The 20,495-nt window shown below is 37.6% G+C and overlaps 1 protein-coding gene across 1 annotated transcript in view; it reads left to right on the forward strand.

The window, feature by feature from the left end:
• Positions 1 to 20,495, forward strand: part of FERMT2 (FERM domain containing kindlin 2) — a 71,546-nt gene that overhangs the window by 12,605 nt on the left and 38,446 nt on the right. The window contains exon 3 of the mRNA XM_060004551.1: positions 8,640 to 8,873. Within this exon, the coding sequence (XP_059860534.1) occupies positions 8,640 to 8,873 (234 nt within the window). The remainder of the gene's footprint in view (positions 1 to 8,639; positions 8,874 to 20,495) is intronic.

Raw genomic sequence — 20,495 nt, forward strand, 5'->3', positions numbered from 1 at the left:
GAGGTACCAATAATAGATTTTAAATTGGAAGAGACATTAGATCTTTACAAATTTGGAGTTCATCATGTACATATGTGTCAGTAACATAAGATACAAGCAGTAGTAAGCCTCTTGGATTCCAAGAAATATCTTTTCAGTAGTCTGCACTCCAGTCCTGTATTAGAATTTGTTTCTGAGATAAATTTTAAATGTCAAAGCCAATAAAATATTCTTAAGTTACTTCTTTTTTGAACTATAGAATAGCTAGTGCCTTTGACCAACTTTAAAAGACAAATCCAGTTATATTACCTCTGTGAGTCAAATACTAACTGATACATTCAGCCTTGATGTTAACTCTCTTAGAATTTGTTACATGTTGACATTGCATGGACTCTGAGTCCAGTCTTCTAGGAACTAAGTCAAGTTGAACCAAATTAGTAGTAAGCCGTTGGATTGGATAGAAAGTTACCCACCCTCTGGAAATGAATAATTGACATGACTTCTGTTTGTGCGCACTCTGTAATTGCATGCATGTATGTCATCTGGTAAAGCTCCTCAACTACTTTGAGTTAGTATATTTTATAATAGGAAATAATTGATATTGAAATTGATAAACATTATTTTGGGTTTGTGAGTAACTTCAGAAGGCCATTTGTAAACTTAGTTGATTTTGTTTTGTTTTGATGAGTGAATTCCTAATTTTCAATCAAGTTAGCTATGTCAAAGAAACATCAGTGAGTCACTTTTTAATCAGGAGTTTAGTTTCTAAATGTTTTTGAAAACTGGGTGATGCATCTGCTTTAGCCAGTCATTGAAGTCTTAATGTAAACCAATAGTTTTCTTAAGCTAAAATTGAATGGGGTGCTTTAATTGAAATAATTTGGCAACTTGAATGATATGTAAAGTTTGAAGCAGTTTACTGCTTATGCTAACAGATGAAAAACATTTTTTTTTAAGAAAAGGACATATCATATTTTTGGAAACCATCAGTATTTTGCACAGTTTCAGTATGCACATGTTTCAGTTATCATGGTTTAGTTAACACCAGTTATCCAACAACATGGTTCACATTTTAGTTACCACCATACTTTGAGTAACTGCATGAAGTACCAACTTTGCTTCTAGCTCTTCAGTCTACAATTCACTGTGTCAGTAACATGTGAATCATGATCGGTGACCAGTCATATCACATATTTCAGTCTGTCCATGATTGGTTACTGTATATTTGTGTTCATGCATAAGCCAGCATATGTAGTTGTGTTGCTTCTTTTTCTCCCACTGATAAACTCATGAGATTTTTTTTAAATGGATAACTGAAAGAGGGAATTGGCCAACAAAGATAAATGTGCAGCAGAAAAATCCAAAAAGTGGTGATGCCAGAACTGAAATTTGAATCAAGACTAAACGGAGTTATAGAAGAAACAGCTCACCGTGGGAATGCGGGTGCTGTTGCCATCTGAGAGACTCTAGATACACAGCCAGAGGAATTTAGTGAAGGCAGACTTATTGACATAAATGAGATTAAGTGGTATGACAAAAAAGACAAAGATGTCTCAGAGGAAGCGACACCAGCAAAAAACTGCATATTAAAAGAACTCTCGGAGATATAGCATGGCATTGAAAGTACGCAGGATAAAATGTTGGAAATTGATCCAGACCTAGAAAGGAGTATGATAATTTTCCAGGGCATAGACAAGTAGTATTTAAACTATTCTTGGGGACTTCCCTGGTGGTCCAGTGGGTAAGACTCCACACTCCCGATGCAGGGGGCCCGGGTTCGATCCCTGGTCGGGGAACTAGATCCTACATGCATGCCTCAACTAAGAGTCCACATGCCGCAACTAAGAAGTCTGCATGCTGCAACTAAAGATCCCTCATGCAGCAAGACCTGGTGCAGCGAAAATAAATAAATGAATAAAACTACTCTTGGTAAGTTTTTACAAAGAAGTGTAACACTTCTCAATATTTCTAATGTTTTAAATTACAGTACAGTAAATACCAGTTTTATTATTTTTTCATTTGCCTGTATACACTTAAGAGTTTACACGTTGCCTGCATATTACAAATATTTATTGGTTTAATTCCATGTGCCAGGCCCTGGGCTCTGCCTTTTAAAAAATTTATTTATTTTACTTATTTATTTTCGGCTATGTTGGGTCTTCATTGCTGCACGCGGGCTTTCTCTAGTTGCGGCGAACGGGGCCTACTCTTCCTTGCGGTGCACGTGTTTCTCATTGCGGTGGCTTCTCTTGTTGTGGAGCATGGGCTCTAGGCACACATGGGCTTCAGTAGTTGTGGCATGAGGGCTCAGTAGTTGTGGCTTGCGAGCTCTAGAGTGCAGGCTCAGTAGTTGTGGCGCACGGGCTTAGTTGCTCTGCGGCATGTGGGATCTTCCTGGACCAGGGATCAAACCCGTGTCTCCTGCATTGGCAGGTGGATTCTTAACCACTGCACCACCGGGAAAGTCCCTGGGCTCTGCCTTTGAGGTACAAGATAAATAAGATCAAAGACCCATAATCTAGTGGAAGAAGGTGGTTACATAAAATCAATTATAATGAAGTGTGGTATATATTCAGAGTGCTAAGATGTACGTAACGGCTTTAACAGGAGGGTCAGTGAAGGCTTGGAGATGGTAATATTTGGTTTTTGTGTAGGATTTTGTCAGCTTGATGAGGGGAGGAAGAGAAAGGTATCCAATCAAGGACGCACAAAACATCAAGTTGTTTCACAAACTGGGCCAGAGCCTGAGCTGTACCTGGGGATAGCCAAGCAGTGTGGGGCACAGATGGTTAAGGTTTGTGTAACCTGCTAAGAGGTGATAAAACACTTCAGCAACAGAAGGACCTGTAAAGTTACGTAGAGAAGTAAAATGATCAAATTTGCATTTTAAAAGATAACTCAGATAGTTTTGTAAAAAATGGGATCATAGTAGTTCAGACAAGAGATGCTGAGGACTTAAGCTAAAGCAGTGTAATAAAAAGAAAGGAAGGGACAAATTTAACAGCTGTTTGAGAGGTAAATTCCATAGTACTTGGATAGAAAGAAAAACCGAGGAAGAAACTAGACCTTGGAGAGAGATATTCAATTTTAAAGATATTCAATTTTAAAGATTAGGTTAATATAATTACTATTTATATGATCTTGGTGTAGTCTCCCTTAATTTGTTGAATGGACGGGGTGAGTGGGGGACAGTTACTGAATTATGGAATATTTACATGCTTCATTGCTAGTGTTTCCTTTTTTCATTTTATTGATTAACAAAAGTATATGTCAGCTGAGTTAGCTCTGGGACTTTTTTTAAAGCAGTCTGTTTCTGCTTTCCATAGCTGTGGAAAATCAGGAATATACTTCTTTCTAGTATACTAATAATCCTATTATAGTAACTTTGATTCAGTCATAGATAGCCTTGTAGTAATGTAGTATAGAATACACTGCTGAGAATCTGTTGGGGATTATTCCTCTAGAATGAAGCGTAGTCTGGAAGGGAGGGTTACTCTTCTACAATAAGATTAAAAATAATTGAGGAATTTACTTCTGGTCTCTGTAGAACAGTCTTAAAGAAGAGAGGAATGACTTGGAAGTTATTACAATTATTTTTAGATGATAGAGTATTCATTTTATAATATAATTCTAGTTTCTAATGTAAAATCAAAAGTGGTTAATTACATTATTTTTCTAAATTGTGTCTTTACAGTTAATACCTGTTTGTGTTCTTCACTTATTTTGAACTCAGTTTAATTTTGCATAGTACTATACTCATTCTTCAAATAGTAAAATAGCTACTAACCATAACTTTTTGAGTTTTATTGTCTGTAGCTGCCATTGTTAAATCAGTTAAAGACATGCATAATATAAATATTCCTTCACACTTGGTGTTTTGAGAGTGAACCGATGAGTCACTTTGTAGCGTTGGCCGGTTCTAGGATGGACCTCTTGAAACCAACCCTCACTTGAATCACAGTTTCCATGGTCTAGTCCTTAATTATCTGGTGTAATCCATATCTTTCTTAGGATATATCTTGAATTGACTAGCTTCTTGGTGTATGGAGGGGACTGGGGTCCATTATATATAAATAAATTGACATTCCAAAGTATGGATAGTATTGGAACAGAGAAATGGAGTGGTTTGAGTGACTATTTCCCTGTAGCTCTTTGAGACCCTAATGAACTAGCAGTCTTATAGGAAATAGGTATTTAGGAGTGAGGAAGAGGACAGATTGGACATCTGTAGGGAGGTAAAGAAATTATTAAATAAAGTGGAAATACCAGGTCTCTGTGTGCCTGGGAGACAGAGTTTGTTAACCTTGGGCAGAGCTGAGTGAACATAAATTTAGTCTGTGAGCCCATTTTCTCATGCTGACTCTTCAGTTGAGATATCAGTTAGATACCTATTAGAACTGGATTCTGATCTTTCTGCCACTGTCCGCGTCCCTCACTTGGACTGTAAGTGACTCTTTGATGGGAATTCTTACGAAACTAGTTATGTATTCCCATGGCCTAGTTTAGTGTCTGGCATATGGTAGGTCCTTGGAAAATGTTTATTGATTCATTTATTAGTTGTGTACCTGAAGAGCAACACTTCGTCCATTTTGCCTATTTCCTTTTTTGAAGGTCTGAGTGATTAAAAACAAGAACACGAGGGCACATCCTAAAAACAAGGGCGCAGTATCCTCAGCTGCCTCACCTCTGAAATTAAAAGGAGTTTGGGAGGAGAGAGACCTAAAAGAGTGAGAGTGAGGCATTCTTAAGAACAAAAGATGATGTGATCGAAAAGCGAAATTAATATTTAATGTCCTTTACATTTCAATAAACATTAGGGATAACATTATAGAGATAATTTTTTAAACTTATTTAAGCATTAATTTTACTTGTAGACCTTGTCTTTACACATTATTGGCAATAACATTTCATTAGAAACATCAGAATAGTTCCTATGTTTCAGGAATTAGAGAGGAAAGCAGAAGGTAAAGCTCTTCTGTTTTTAGGAGCTTTAGTAGAGGAAAGAAACCTTGGCTTAAGACAACAAATTGTAGCTGGGAAAGAGGAAGGAGGCCAGTTAATTCCTGGAGTTTATGGAAGGATGACGAGGGAGTAGCCAAGTGCCCTACTTTAGCAGGAAGCCCTTGTCTCCCTCACAACTTAACAGCAACATTGTCTTTCTTCCTCTCCATCCAATCCACAGTCTTCAGGTGCAACTTAGCAGTTTTCCTTACATCTCTAGTTGAACATCAGCCATATATTCTGCAAAAGCCTTATGATATCAGTTTAGTGTAATATTGCTAGTAGTATACTTTGGGCTATTTTAGATTTGAGTAACAGTCTGATTTGGAACCTATTTATAATGTTTCTTTGTGGCAAATCTAAATTCTAAGACTTAAAGGAACTTTGGAACATAATCATTTCATATAGGAGGGATTGTCTTGAGCAAAAGAAGATGTGAGAGAGAAGAGGAAAAAAATCACTCCCCTGCTTAAAATCGATTTCTAGACCCACACCCAGAGTGGTTTGGGCTGAGTCCAGGCATTACTCTATTTGAAAAGTTGCTCAGATAATTCTAATGCCAAACAAGCTGGAAAACACTGCTCTAGTGGCTTCTCTCACACACATAATAAAAGCTAAACGACTTTATAATATGCAAGGCTTCTGCCGAGCTCTCTGATGCTTCACCTCCTCAATTCTAGTCAAATTGGCCTTCTTCAAAGATGCTGGCACTTTGTTCTTCTCATCACTGTATCTCTAGCACTAGAATAGTGCCTTCTGGCACACAGTAAATGTTCAGTAGATATTTGTGGAATTAATGAATATTTTATAGATGCTGTTTGTTCTTGTTCTGTAGTAGTGATTATCTTATAATTAATGCTGATTAGGTTGCTGGTATTTTGAGTCTTCAAGAATGCTACCAAAAATTATACTATTTGAACATATGTTACAGGCTCCCATAGTCCAGCCATTCCATCTTCTAACACTGACTACTTCTTTTGCTGTCAGAATGCCTGCTTTTCTCTGTTTTTGTCTCTTGGCATGTGCCCTATCAACACTTCAGATCTTTTCTGGTGTCCTGTTTCTGCTTTTATTTGGGGTAATTTTTCTTTCCGATATTGTTACTTACCTACTATTTTCTGTGGGTAAAAAAGACTGATTTTACCAGTGTTGCCAGTCAGTAGAAGATTTTCTCTCTTTCTGTGGGTAAACAAACTATTCATAGGTTTCTAGTACACAGTCTTTGGATTATATGTCCTTCTTGTCAATGTTTATTCTTATTGGATGCAGGGGTGCCATTCCTTTGGTGTAAAAAACCAAGGTGGAATTGATGGGGAGGGTTAAATTTTTAAAGAGGAAGATCACGGGAAGTACCTGTTTCTGAGGTTAGCGTTTGAAGCCTAAGTGATGCAAAGTTGAGATTTTATTGCATCCGGGCCTACAAAGTCTTTCTGTAAAAAGTCCATGTAGTAAATATTTCAGCCTTGGTGAGTTAACTGCTTGAGTGTAGGGTGGCCAGCCCATGCGTGGCAGCTGGGGAAATGCTGGGAATTGAATGGCCCTAGGAGCAGCCCTCAACCAAGGAATTGGATAGATGCCCCAGCTTTCTCTTTCCTTAGGGGGATAATTCTAAGTCATGTTCTATGTAATTCCTCGGAGGATATCTCACAGGACTGAACTCCAGTTAGCCACAGAAGTTAATGAATCCTTAATAGACCTTTCTCCCTCTGTTTTGCTTTTCCTAATCCCCTCAGATATGCTTCCTGGGGTCCCCCCACCCCCACCCCAAATAAGCTATTTGTGCCAAAGTTCTTATTTCAGGATTGTCTTTTGATGTAAGTCAAAGGGAACCCAAATGACTTAAGTCAGTATTTACAAAACTATTATTATTATTAGCGGTGTACAGCTTTTTCCTCTCTTCTCCCCGCACTGGGAATATATGTTGTAGCTTCCTTAATGGTTGATATTGGGAGCAGAAGTGAATGGATTGAGATACCTACCTACAATTAATTCAGTTCAGCTCAGCCTTGCTCTGCTTGGTTACTATCATTCTTTACAAATTATCTTTTTCTGCCTTGGGTTCTTTATTCCTGAAGAAAAAAGTAAACCATCTGTAATGTGTGTGACATTTACCTCATAGTATATGAAAAGGTCCCAACCTTGGTTGTGTTCTTATGAGCTAGATCAGATTTGTTGTTTCTAAAAGTTAGTTGATAAATTCTGTGCTGGAAAATAGTTTAAGATGCAGGGTACTATATACATTGTGTCACAACTAAGTAAGTAGTTGTAAAATATGTATTTCTGCAGCCAAACTTCAAATAACATAATTGGGCTTTCCTAAAACAAATACTGAAATTTCAAAATGGCAATATAATCACAAGTAATTACAGTTCTCCCATTAAAGTACTTACTAATTAAAATATTTTTTTTAAATGGCTGGGGGAATTGAAAGTCTTTTTCCCACCTGTGATGTGTTTCTTCCATAATGAGGAGAAGTTAATTATATCAAGTAAATTTCACCGTTATAGAAAGTGTTTCTAGGCTCATAATCAGTGTGGTGGTTTGATTTTTTACTCTGAAGCTTTCTGGTAGACAGGTGCTAAAAAAGAAATTTCAGGTTAGTGTATACTTTTAAATTTATCTTCTTAAAATTGAACAATTCGTTTTAAAACTGTATTAAGATGAACTTTATATCAGAATCATGATAATGTTTTTCATTTTTATTTTCTTCCCCTGGAAAGCTTTGTTTGGCTAATACTGTTTTTTAAAAAAAATATCCTGTCCCCCTTTTTTGGTTCTTAGTTTATCATATAATTGATACAGAAAGTCTTTACTTTTATTGCTACTTTAAGAACTCGCTAAAGTTGGCTTTTATTTGCAAGTTTATTGTTATGATCGGCTATATCTGGGGGTAGCCAAATCTTGTGTAAATTATACTCTTTATTTGGTATAAATTTATTTTCATTTAATTTAATTGCATAAGGATGTTAAAGAGTATAACAGATATTAATGTTTTCTTGTACCGAAATATATTGGGGGAAAAAAGTTGGACAGTGAGACTTATAAGTTACTTTTCTCGGAATGTATTTGGGTGTGTGGTTGGGAGTGTAGTTTTTTTGTTTTTGTTTTCTCTTAATAAGTTATTAAGTGTTGCTCGTGGATGTTTTCTTTTCCAGTCTCTTTTTTACCTAGGATATTGGGTTTTGTTCACTTTGGTTCATCTTACTTTTCACCACTCATTAACCTCAGCATGCCTCTGCAGCCTCATATATCTCAGCCTTCTCACCTATTTTATCATCAGAATATTGTCCATTCCTCGAGGCTGGGCTCAGAATCCACCAACTCCGCGTCATCATTAATCCTTCTGATTCTAGTCCCCAGGGTTCTCTTTGTTCTCGGAATGCCTACAGAGAGTACTTACTCTCTTCCTCATTGTGTGTCCCCCTTAAGCATTACTAGGTTACCCTGTGTATTCTGCCTCAGCTCCCTTCTATACTAGTTTTCAAGGGCAGAATGTTTTCTCAGCTATTTAGTATTTCTTTTGTACCTATCACAAAACAGTCACTTAGTATTTAATTAGTTGATCATATTAAATACCCAGTTATTTAGTTTTCTGCTTATGATTTCTCTCAAGGTGATCTTGATGATTTTTAGAAGTGTTTTGTTTGTTTGTTTAATAGATGTAAAAAAAGATTGGTCTGACCACGCTCTGTGGTGGGAAAAGAAGAGAACTTGGCTCCTCAAGACACATTGGACCTTGGACAAGTATGGCGTTCAGGCAGATGCTAAGCTTCAGTTCACCCCCCAGCACAAGCTGCTCCGCCTGCAACTTCCCAACATGAAGTATGTGAAGGTGAAAGTGAATTTCTCTGACAGAGTCTTCAAAGCTGTTTCTGACATCTGTAAGACTTTTAGTAAGTATCAGATAAATTCATGAAATTATGAGTTGCATGATATGTATATGACTGATGACTGACATTGAGTTTATCTCAAGGAGTAGGGATTAAGGTGAGCTATCTGTGTTTGTGAAAATATTACTTTATTCTTCAAAGTTTTTATATTACTTTAAGGTAAAGAAATGTTGAGTTAAGGTAGAACAGGAGGTGTCTAGTATTTCCTTATTAGAAATATATATTATTATTTAATACCTCATTCTGATGACTTTATTTTTATGGGAAGGAAAAGAGAACAGGCAATTATTTGCAGAGTGATGTAGCTTTTGTAGTATTTCCTTCAACGTAAGTCAATATTCAATTTTAGTGATTCAGGCAGATTGTGTTCCTTCATTGAAGGCCTGACACAGCTCCTAAGGAAATGACCATGAGTGTTGTCGTCCTTAACCAGTCTACAATTTGAAAACTCTTGTAGCAGTTCTGTTTATGTTTTCTGAAATGAGATGTAGATTACTTTTGGCTGACCCAATTCTGTCATATGACAGGAAATACTCAACCATCAGAGAAAATGTGAACCATTGTCATTACCATTAGTACATAACTCCATTGTACCATAGATTTGGGGGAGATACAGGACGTTACTGTATTGTTCTAATGACTCAAATTACAAGGTTTCTTTTTTTATGTTTAATGGAATTCCTAAGACAAAAATTAAAATACAGAAAAATATAAAGAATTATGTAACATTTACCTAAATCCTATTATCTAGAATTAATAGCTGATATTTTATCATTTTGCTAAACTATTTTTTAAGTCAAAATAATATAGGTAAAGTTCTTGATTCATATTCTCCTCTAATCTCCCTTCACAAAGCAACTACTGCATAAGGTTAATATGTATCTTTCCAGTACTTTTGAAAATATGTAAACATACATACATGTATCCACATCTGTGAGTGTGTATATCCCAAAACAAAATGTTCCTGCAGTTGCTGTGCAGGTATCTTCTTAATGCCGTTTTGCACGAGTGTGGAGGAATTTCTCTTTTGTGTTTGTGTAGAAGTAGAAAGTAGAATTGCTGTGTTTTAAGTGTACACATAATTCATTTCAGGTACCGTCAGATTGCTTTCCCAAGTGGTTATACCAGTTTACATTCCAACCGTCAGTGTGTGAAAACCCATTGCCTCAAGTTGTCACTAACACTTGAACGTTGTCAGTTTTTAGTGTTTGCTTCTCTTAGTGAAAAAATACAGTATTTCATTTTAGTTTATAAAGATAACTATGTTTTTATGTCTTTACTGGCCATTTCAGTTTCTTTTTTGAATTGCCTGTTTATATCATTTATCAGTTTTTTTAATAAACTTTTTTTTTACAGCAGTTTTAGGTTCACAGCAAAATTAAGCAGAAAGTACAGAGTGTTCCCATTTACCCTCATTCCCACACATACAACCTCCCCACTATCAAGACCCACACCAGACTGGGACATTTGTTGTAATGATAAACCTTCATTGATACATCATTATCATCCAGACTCCATGGTTTACATTAGCGTTTACTCTTGGTGTCGTACAGTCTACAGCTTTGGACAAATGTATAATGACATATCCATCATTGTAATATCATACAGAATAGTTTCACTGCCCTGAAAATCTGTACTCTGCCTTTTCATCCCTTCCCTACCAACCCCTGGCAATTGTTAGTCTGTTTACTGTCTCCATAGTTTTGCCTTTTACAGAATGTCATACAATTGGAATCATACAATATGTAGCTTTTCAGATTGGTGTCTTTTGCTTAGTAATGTACATTTAAGTTTCCTTCATGTCTTTTCGTAGCTTGGTGACTCATTTTTTTAAGCGCTGAATAATATCCCATTGTCTGGATGTGCCACAGTTTATTTTCCACACCTAATGACAGATATCTTAGTTATTTCCAAGTTTTGCAATTATAAATAAAGCTGCTGTAAACATTCACCTACAGGTTTTTTTTGGTGAACATGTGTTTTTTACTCCTTTGGGTAAATACTAAGGAGTATGATTGTTGGATCATATGGTAAGAATATGCTTAGTTTTGTAGGAAACCGCTAAATTGTCTTCCAAAGTAGCTATACCATTTTGCATTCACATTCAGCAGTGAATGAGAATTCCTGTTGCTCTTGAATTCTCACCAGCATTTGGTGTTGTCAGTGTTCTGGATTGTGGCCATTTTTATAGATGTATAGTGGTATATCATTGTTTTAATTTTGCATTTCCGTGATGTGGAACATCTTTTCATACGCTCATTTGCCATCTGTACATCCTCTTTGGTGAGGTATCTGTTAAGGTCTGTGGCCTATTTTTCAGTCAAGTTTTTGTTTTTTTACTGTTGAGTTTTAATAGTTCTTTGTATATTTTGGGTAACAGTCCTTTATCAGATATGTCTTGCAAATATTTTATCCCAGTCAGTGGCTTATCTTTTCATTATCTTTGGCAGCTTCTTTCACAGAGCAGAAATTTTTAATTTTTTTTTTTTTTTTTTTTGCGGTACATGGGCCTCTCACTGTTGTGGCCTCTCCCGTTGCGGAGCACAGGCTCCAGACGCGCAGGCTCAGCGGCCATGGCTCACGGGCCCAGCGGCTCCGCGGCATGTGGGATCCTCCCGGACCGGGGCACGAACCCGCGTCCCCTGCATCGGCAGGCGGACTCTCAACCACTGTGCCACCAGGGAAGCCCAGAAATTTTTAATTTTTATAAAGTCTGGCTTATCAGTTATTTCTTTCATGGATCATGCCTTTGTTATCATATCTAAAAAGTCATCACCAAACCCAAGGTCATCTAGAGTTTTTTCTATGTTATCTTTTAAGGCTTTTACAGTTTACATTTAGGTCTGTGATCCATTTTGAGTTCATTTTTGTGAAGGGTGTGGTCTGGGTCTAGATTCATTTTTTTGCATGTGGATGTCCAGTTGTTATAGCACTGTTTATTGAAAAGTTATCTTTTCTCCATTGTGTTGCCTTTGCTGCTTTGTCAAAGACCAGTTGACTATATTTATATAGGTCACTTGCTGGGCTCTATATTCTTTTCCATTGATCTGTTTGCTGTTCTTTTGCCAATACCACCTTGTCTTGATTACTGGAGCTTTTTACAGTAAGGATTGAAGTCAGGTAGCATCAGTCCTCCAAATTTGCTCTTCTCCTTCAATATTGTGTTGGGTATCCTGGGTCTCTTGCCTTTCCATATAAACTTTAGAATTAGTTTGTCAGTATCCATAAAATAACTTGCTGAGATTTTGTTTGGGATTGCATTGAATCTATAGATCAAGCTGAGAAGAACTGACATCTTGACAGATCAAGTCTTCCTGACCATGAACATGGAATGTCTCTCCCCTTATTTCTTTCTTTAATTTCTTTCATCACAGTTTTGTAGTTCTCCTTATATAGATCCTGTGCATATTTTGTCATATTTATATGTAAGTATTTTATTTTTTGGTGCTAATGTAAACAGTATTGTGTTTTACATTTCAAATTCCACATGCTCACTGCTGGAAAGCAATTTACTTTTTTTTTTGCGGTACACGGGCCTCTCACTGTTGTGGCCTCTCCCATTGCGGAGCACAGGCTCCGGACGCGCAGGCTCAGCGGCCATGGCTCACGGGCCCAGCCGCCCCGCGGCATGTGGGATCTTCCCGGACTGGGGCATGAACCCGTGTCCCCTGCATTGACAGGAGGACTCTCAACCACTGTGCCACCAGGGAAGCCTGCAATTTACTTTTGTATATTAACCTTGTGTCCTTTACCTTGCTATAATTGTTTATTTGTTTCTGGAGTTTTTGTCACTTCTTTTAGATTTTCTGTAGAGATGATCATGTTATCTGTGAACAAAGACAGATTTCTTTCTTCCCAATCTGTACACTTTTTATTTCCTTTTCTTGTCTTATTGCATAAGCTAGGGCTTCCAGTACAATATTGAAAAGCAGTGATATGAGAGGACATCCTTGCCTTGTTCCTGTTTTAGTGGGAAAGCTTCTAGTTTCTCATCATTACGTATGTTGTTAGCTGAAGGTTTTTTGTAGATACTCTTTATCAAGTTGAGGAAGTGTTCCCCAGCCACGGATTGAACTTGGACCGCAGCAGTGAAAGCGCTGAATCCTAACCACTAGACCACCAGGGAGATCATAACAAGCCACACAGCACAGCCAAAAAAAAAAAAAGTTGAGGAAGTGTTCCCCTCTATTTTAGTTTACTGTGTTTTATCATGAATAAGTGTTGGATTTTGTCATGCTTTTTTTTTTTTTAACGCCTACTGATATGGTCATGTGATTTTTCCTCTTCAGCCTTTTGATGTGATGGGTTATATTGATTTTTGGATGTTGAACCAGCCTTGCATACTTGACATAAATCCCACTTGGTCATGGTGTATAATTCTATTTATACATTGTTGGATTCGATTTGCTAATAGTTTATTAAAGATTTTTGCATTTATGTTCATTAGAGATATTGGTCTGTAGTTTTCTTTTCTTGCTATGGCTTTGTTTGATTTTAGTATTAGAGTAATGCTGGCTTCATAGAATGAATTAGGAAATATTTCCTCTGCTTCTATCTTCTGAAAGAGATTATAGAGAATTAGTATAATTTCTTCCTCAGATGTCAAGAAAAAAGCTCCTTGACATGGGTTTTGGCAATGTCTTTCTGGATAGAACACCTAAAGCACAAGCAAAAATAAACAAGTAGAATTACATCAAACAAAAAAATTTTCTGCATGGCCAAAGAAATGACCAACAAAATGAAAAACAACCTGTGGAATGGGAAAAATTATCTGCAATCCATATATCTGATGAGTTAATACTCAAAATATATAAAGAGCTCATATAGCTTAATAGCAAAAAATCCCCAAATAATCCACTTTTAAAAATGGGCAAAGGACCTGAACGGACATTCTTCCAAACAAGTTATACACGTGTTCAAAAGGTACATGGAAATGTGCTTAGCATCACTAATCATTAGGGAAATACAAATTGAAACCACAATGAGATATATCTCACACTTGTTAGAATGGTTATCAAAAAGACAAGTGATAAATGCTGGCAAGGATGTAGAGAAAAGGGAACCCCTGTGCACTGTTGGTGGGATTGTAAATTGATGTAGCCACTATGGAAAACTGTATGGAGGTTCCTCAAAAAACTAAAAGTAGGACTACCATATGATCCAGCAGTTCTACTTCTGGGAATATATCCAAAGGAAATGAAAGCACTGTGTCGGAGAGATAGCTGCACCTCCATGTTTATAGCAGCATTATTTATAATAGCCAAGACATGGAAACAGCCTAAGGGGAGGAATTGGATTAAGGTAGTCAAAAGGTACAAACTTCCAGTTACAAGATAAGTAAGTACTGGGGATGTGGTATATAGCACGATGACTAGAGTTAACACTACTGTATGGTTTATTTGGAAGTTGTTAAGAGAGTAGATCATAAGAGTTCTTACCATAAGGAAAATAAACTTTTTTTGGGTATCTGTATGAGATAATGGATGTTAACTAAATTTACTGTGGTAATATTATGTAAGTCAAGTCATTATGCTGTGCACCTTAAACTTACACAGTGTTGTATGTCAGTTATACCTCAGTAAAACTAGAAAAAATGTTTGGTAGAATTCACCAGTGAACCTGTCTGGCCCTAGTGCTTTCTGTTTTGGAAGATTATTAATTATTGATTCAATTTCTTTAATAGGTATAGACTTATTCAGATTGTCTATTTCTTGTGTGAGTTTTGGCAGACTGCTAAGTTTTTTATTTGGTAAAAAGTATCTTGATTTTTTTAATAACATAACGCTTAAGAAGATGCTTCTGTGTAATGATTAAATGAGGTTTTTAGTTACATTTTCCTTTCCTTTTTGAAAGAAACACTGCTGGCAAAGCATGCTAAGTTCTTTTATGTAAGGTGGGTTCTGACATGCAGGCTTTACAAATGACGAGCCTTTTTAAGAGTAAATGGAAAGTTCATTTGTATCATTTTTTTAGATTCTGCATATAAATGGTATCATATGATATTTATCTTTCTCTGTCTGACTTCATTTCCTATGATAATCTCTAGGTCCATCTGTTACTGCTAATGGCATTATTTCATTCTTTTTTTATGGCTGAGTAATATTCCATTACATACACACACGTACACTCACACACCCCACATCTTCTTTATCCATTCATCTGTCAATGGACATTTAGGTTGCTTCCATTAGATTATTTATTTTATTTTTTTCCAGTGGTTTAGATGTAGGAATAGAAATTCACTATTTTTATTACCTTTCAAAACAAAATTGAATATGTTGAAGCCATAGGACTTTATAGACATTGCCTTTTAAAGGAAACTTCATCCAGGACAGTTAATTTAGATACTTCAGAGAGGAAATGCTAGGAAGTTGGAAAAACGATATCAGAGAATTCAGTGATTATGGGAAAACAATTAGGTTTCTAAGTGTAATATTGCTTTACAGTGATAATATCAAATTGGCATGCAACACAGTTGATAGACCATTTACTTTTTTTTTTTTTTTTGCGGTACTCGGGCCTCTCACTGTTGTGGCCACTCCCGTTGCGGAGCACAGGCTCCGGATGCGCAGGCTTAGTGGCCATGGCTCACGGGCCCAGCCGCTCCGTGGCATGTGGGATCTTCCCGGACTGGGGCACGAACCCGTGTCCCCTGCGTTGACAGGTGGACTCTCAACCACTGCGCCACCAGGGAAGCCCAGACCATTTACTTTTAATGTGATTATCAGTGTCGTTGAGTTTAAATCTGTCACCTTGGTATTTGCTTTTTATATGGTATTTATTTTAAGGTTTCTATGTGCTCTGTTTTTTTTCTTTCCCCTCTTTTCTTTTAAATTGAGGGGGGTTTGTTTGTTACAGTTACGTTTATTGTTACCTGTGACTTACTAGCTATTACCACTTTTGTCTTTTTAGTGGTTGTTCTGGGGTTACAGTGTATGACGTTAACTTTATTCACGTTCTGTGTTCAAATAGTATACCATTTCACACATAGTATAATAATCTTAAAACAGTATAGTTCCATTTCCCCTTTCCTGTTCTTTGTGCTATTGTCATATGTGTTACTTTCAAATATGCTAAAACTCAACGTTATTTTCCCCTAAAACAATAATTGTCTTTTTTTTTTTTTTTTTGCGGTACGCGGGCCTCTCACTGTTGTGGCCTCTCCCGTTGCAGAGCACAGGCTCCGGACGCGCAGGCTCAGCAGCCATGGCTCATGGGCCCAGCCGCTCCGCGGCACGTGGGATCTTCCCGGACCGGGGCATGAACCCGTGTCCCCTGCATCAGCAGGCAGACTCTCAACCACTGCACCACCAGGGAAGCCCAATAATTGTCTTTTTAAATATTAAAAAATAAGAAAAATGGTCTTTTATAATTGCCCACGCATTTATCATTTTTCACTGCTATTTGTAAGAAGACTTTCCATGTGATACCCTTTTTCTTCTATCTGAGGAACTTCATATGACCTTTTTGTAGTGCAGGTCTGCTAGTGATAATTTTTTTTTTTTTTTTTTTTTTACCTTTTGTCTACAAAAATCTTGCCTTCATTTTTGAAAGATATTGCAGCTATGTGAAGAATTCTAGATTTTTTTCTCTTTTCAGTAATTTTCAGATGTCTTTCTCTTGTCTTCTGGTTTGCATAATTTCAGAAAAGTCCGTTATGGCTCTTCTATTTTTTCCCCTCTGAATGTTTTCTCTGTTAACCTTTTAAGAATTTATCTTTATCCTGGTTTTCAGCATTTAATTCTGGTGTGTCCTGGCATAGTTTTCTTTAGGTCTGTTCTGTTCTAGGGTCATGGTGTTTCTTAGATTTGTGGGTTTACGGTTTTCGTCAGATTTGTGTAATTTTCAACCACTAGTTCTTCAAATAATTTTTGGTGTCCCTTCCCACAGCTATCCTTTGTTGGGCTTGTTTCATATATGTTAGAGCAACAGTTATTCTTCCATAGATCACTGATGCTCTCTTCCTTTTTTCGGTCTTTATTCTCTGTGTTTCATCTTGGATAGTGTCCATTGTTGTCTTGAAGTTCATTGGTCTTCTGCTGATCTGCTGTTAATCCCATCCAATGTTCATTTCAGATGTATTTTTCATCACTAGAAGTTTGATTTTGGACTTTTAAAAAATACATAAATCTTCAACTTTTTCTTCCTTATTTTTATCTTTTTCTCTCCTTTCTTAAACATATGGAGTGTATTTATAATAGATATTTTAATATCTTTGATTACTGATTCTATCATTGTAGTTATTTCTGCTTCTGCTACTTTTCCCCCCCTTTTACTCCTGGTAATGGGTTGCTTCTTTTATGTCTGGTAATTTCTGATTGAATGCTAGAGTCTGTTAATTTTTCATTGTTGGTGGCTGGATTTCTTTTTGTATTCCTTAAAGTAGCGTTGGATGGGACTTGCCTGGTGGCACAGTGGTTAAGAATCCACCTGCCAGTGCAGGGGAGACGGGTTTGAGCCCTGGTCCGGGAAGGACCCACATGCTGCGGAGCAGCTAAGCCTGTGCTCCACAACTACTGAGCCTGTGCTCTAGAGCCTGCGCGCCACAACTACTGAGCCCACTTGTCACAACTACTGAAGGCTGCGTGCCTAGAGCCTGTGCTTCACAACAAGAGAAGCCACCACAGTGAGAAGCCCGCGCATCGCAGCGAAGAGTAGCTCCCGCTCGCCACAAATAGAGAAAGCCCGTGCACAGCAACGAAGACCCAACACAGCCAAAAATAAATAAATAAATTTAAAAAGTAGCATTGGCTTTTTTTCTGTCAAATTTTTCAGTCATATTACTTGGAATCAGTTGGATCCTTTTGACACTTGCTTTTAAGCTCTGTTAGGGCAGGTCCAGAGCCACCATTAGTCCAGGGCTAATTTCCTTCTGGGGATTCTTCTCAATATCCTGTGTATTAGGAAGACTTTCCCCTCACAGATGCACAGATCAGTATTCACCCAGATCCCAGTGGATAACTACAGATCTCCAGATCTCTCTGTGGAGCTCTCTTCTCTCTGGTACTCTGACCCACAAATTTTAGCCATCTTGGCCTTCCTGGATTCCACCTCAGATCTCTCAACTCAGCGAGACCTGACTCTGTTTGTCCCCTCCCCACCCCGAACTACTTCTAGGCAGTAAGCTGGTACAGTCAAAGAGCTCATTCTGGTTTTTTTCTCTTCTCTCCTGTGCTCCTTGTCTAATACCTGAAAAAGTTTCTTTTCCTTTCTTATTGTTTAAATAAAGCAGGAGGGTAAATCAAATTCTTGTTACTCCGTCTTAGTTGAGACCATTCTTAACTCATCCTTGATTTTCTTCTAGCCATGTACCTTTTTTAGAAAGCCATCATTTGCTCATTGAAGCATTATTTATAATAACAAAACCATTTCTTTCACAGAAATTTCAAATTGAACATGTTCAAAACTGAGCTCATGGTATTCCTTTCCAAATCTCTGTGTTCTGCCCTTCCCACTCTGCCCCTCAGAAGTCTCCATAGCAGTGAAAGCACCATCCCAGCCAGATACATGTCAGAAACTGGGGAGTGGTCCTTAGCACCACTCTCTTCCTTATACACATTTCATCCATCACCCAGAAGTGTTAATTTTGCCTCCAAGATATATCTTGAATCTTTCCACATCTTTCCATCTCTACCATCCTTACTGCTCTCATAGGCCACACCACCACCATCTCTCTTCTGGAATGTTCCAGCAGCCTCCTAAGTGGTCTGCTTTATCCATCCTTGTTCCTTCCAATTCATTCTTTACACAATAAGCAGAAAGATTTTGAAATTATTTTTTTAATCAAAGCCATAGATAACAGAGTTAAAGCTAAAAAAGCATATAACATAAAATGACTTTTCTGTCCTATTTCTCCCCAACCCCAAGCACATTCCCTACCACTTCCTACTTTTTTACTCTTTCTTTTAGTTCTGTAATTTAAATAAAGTGCTTATGCTGTTCTTTTTTTTTTTTTGCGGTACGGGGGCCTGTCACTGTTGTGGCCTCTCCCGTTGTGGAGCACAGGCTCTGGACGCGCAGGCTCAGCGGCCATGGCTCACAGGCCCAGCCGCTCCGTGGCATGTGGGATCTTCCCGGACTGGGGCACGAACCCGCGTCCCCTGCATCAGCAGGCGGACTCTCAACCACTGTGCCCAGGGAAGCTCTGTTATTTCTTGATTTATCCATTTTAGATACCTGCTCACTTCTTTTTTCTCAACTTTTTCTTTCTCACTTTATTATAACTATTATAATTTTTTATTAAATCAGTATCATTGTTTGCATTATTTTAACAAGGTGAGTATTTTTACTTGCTGAACCAAAGTGTATACTTTCACCTTTTCTATCTTATATGCCTTTTTGTTTATCATTTACTTAGTTTTGAAACTTCTCTGTTGTTGATTCTTCTACATTCTAGATTCTCTATAATTTTCATGATCAAATACATTATCTGATAATAATCTCCTCCCTCCCTCCTTTTTTTTCTTCCTAAACACACTGTGAAGTCCCTCCATCCTCCTGCTCCAATCTGGAGTAGGTGACTTCTAGGTCAAGTTGTACAGTTACAGCCCCAGAACTTCCCTCCACCATTGTCCAGGGAAAGTGTCTTCTCTCTCATACTTGATCCTTGCATTTTCCTCAATGTTGATTTGCTCTTTTATTTTGATGGACTATATCCTCCATCATCAAAGGTAGATGGGATGTAAATTTTTGAGATGTCATATTTGAAATGTCTTTATTTTGTCCTTTGATAGGAATTGTTGGGTTGAAAATTAATTTCCCTCAGAATTGGGAATTCATTGTTCAGTTGTTTTAGCTTCCAGTATTGCTATTTATAGTCCTGATAGTGTTCTTAATTTTTATCCTTTCTTTGTAGACTGCTTTTTCTCTCTGGCATGTTTTAGGATTTTTTCCCTGCCATTTTGAAATTTCATAGTAATGTGCCCTAATTCCTCCCCTGTGTTTTTTTTCTTCTTTTTGTTGCTAGTAATTAGTCTGATATTAGTTCTTGGATTGATCCTCTTACCTGACTTTATATTTTGTCTGTTGCTTTTTTATTGTGGCTCTCAAATTTTATTTTTCAGTGTTTTATATTTCTATCTGGATCTTTATTACCCAGATATTCATGAATACATTTAAGAGTTGTAGACTTTATATAAGTTAAACCTTAACAAAATAGTTAAGTGGTGGCGCAGTGGTTGAGAGTCCGCCTGCCGATGCAGGGGACACGGGTTCGTGCCCCGGTCCGGGAAGATCCCACATGCCGCGGAGCGTCTGGGCCTGTGAGCCATGGCTGCTGAGCCTGTGCGTCCGGAGCCTGTGCTCTGCAACGGGAGAGGCCACAACAGTGAGAGGCCCGCATACCACAAAAAAAAAAAAAAAAAAAAAAAAACTTTTTAAAAATGGAAAGGACCCTTCCTCCCCCTTGTTAATATCCAAGAGCCCCTTCTTATCTCTTTTTTTTTTAATTAAAAATAATAATTTTTTTAATTTTTGGCCACGTTGGGTCTTTGTTGCTGTGTGTGCGAGCTTTAGTTGCGGCGAGCAGGGGCTACTCTTCATTGCAGTACGTGGGCTTCTCACTGTGGTGGCTTCTCTCGTTGCGGAGCACGGGCTGTAGGGTGCAAGCTCAGTAGTTGTGGTGCA

This window comes from Delphinus delphis, chromosome 2, assembly GCF_949987515.2.
Source record: "Delphinus delphis chromosome 2, mDelDel1.2, whole genome shotgun sequence".
Lineage (NCBI taxonomy): Eukaryota > Metazoa > Chordata > Mammalia > Artiodactyla > Delphinidae > Delphinus > Delphinus delphis.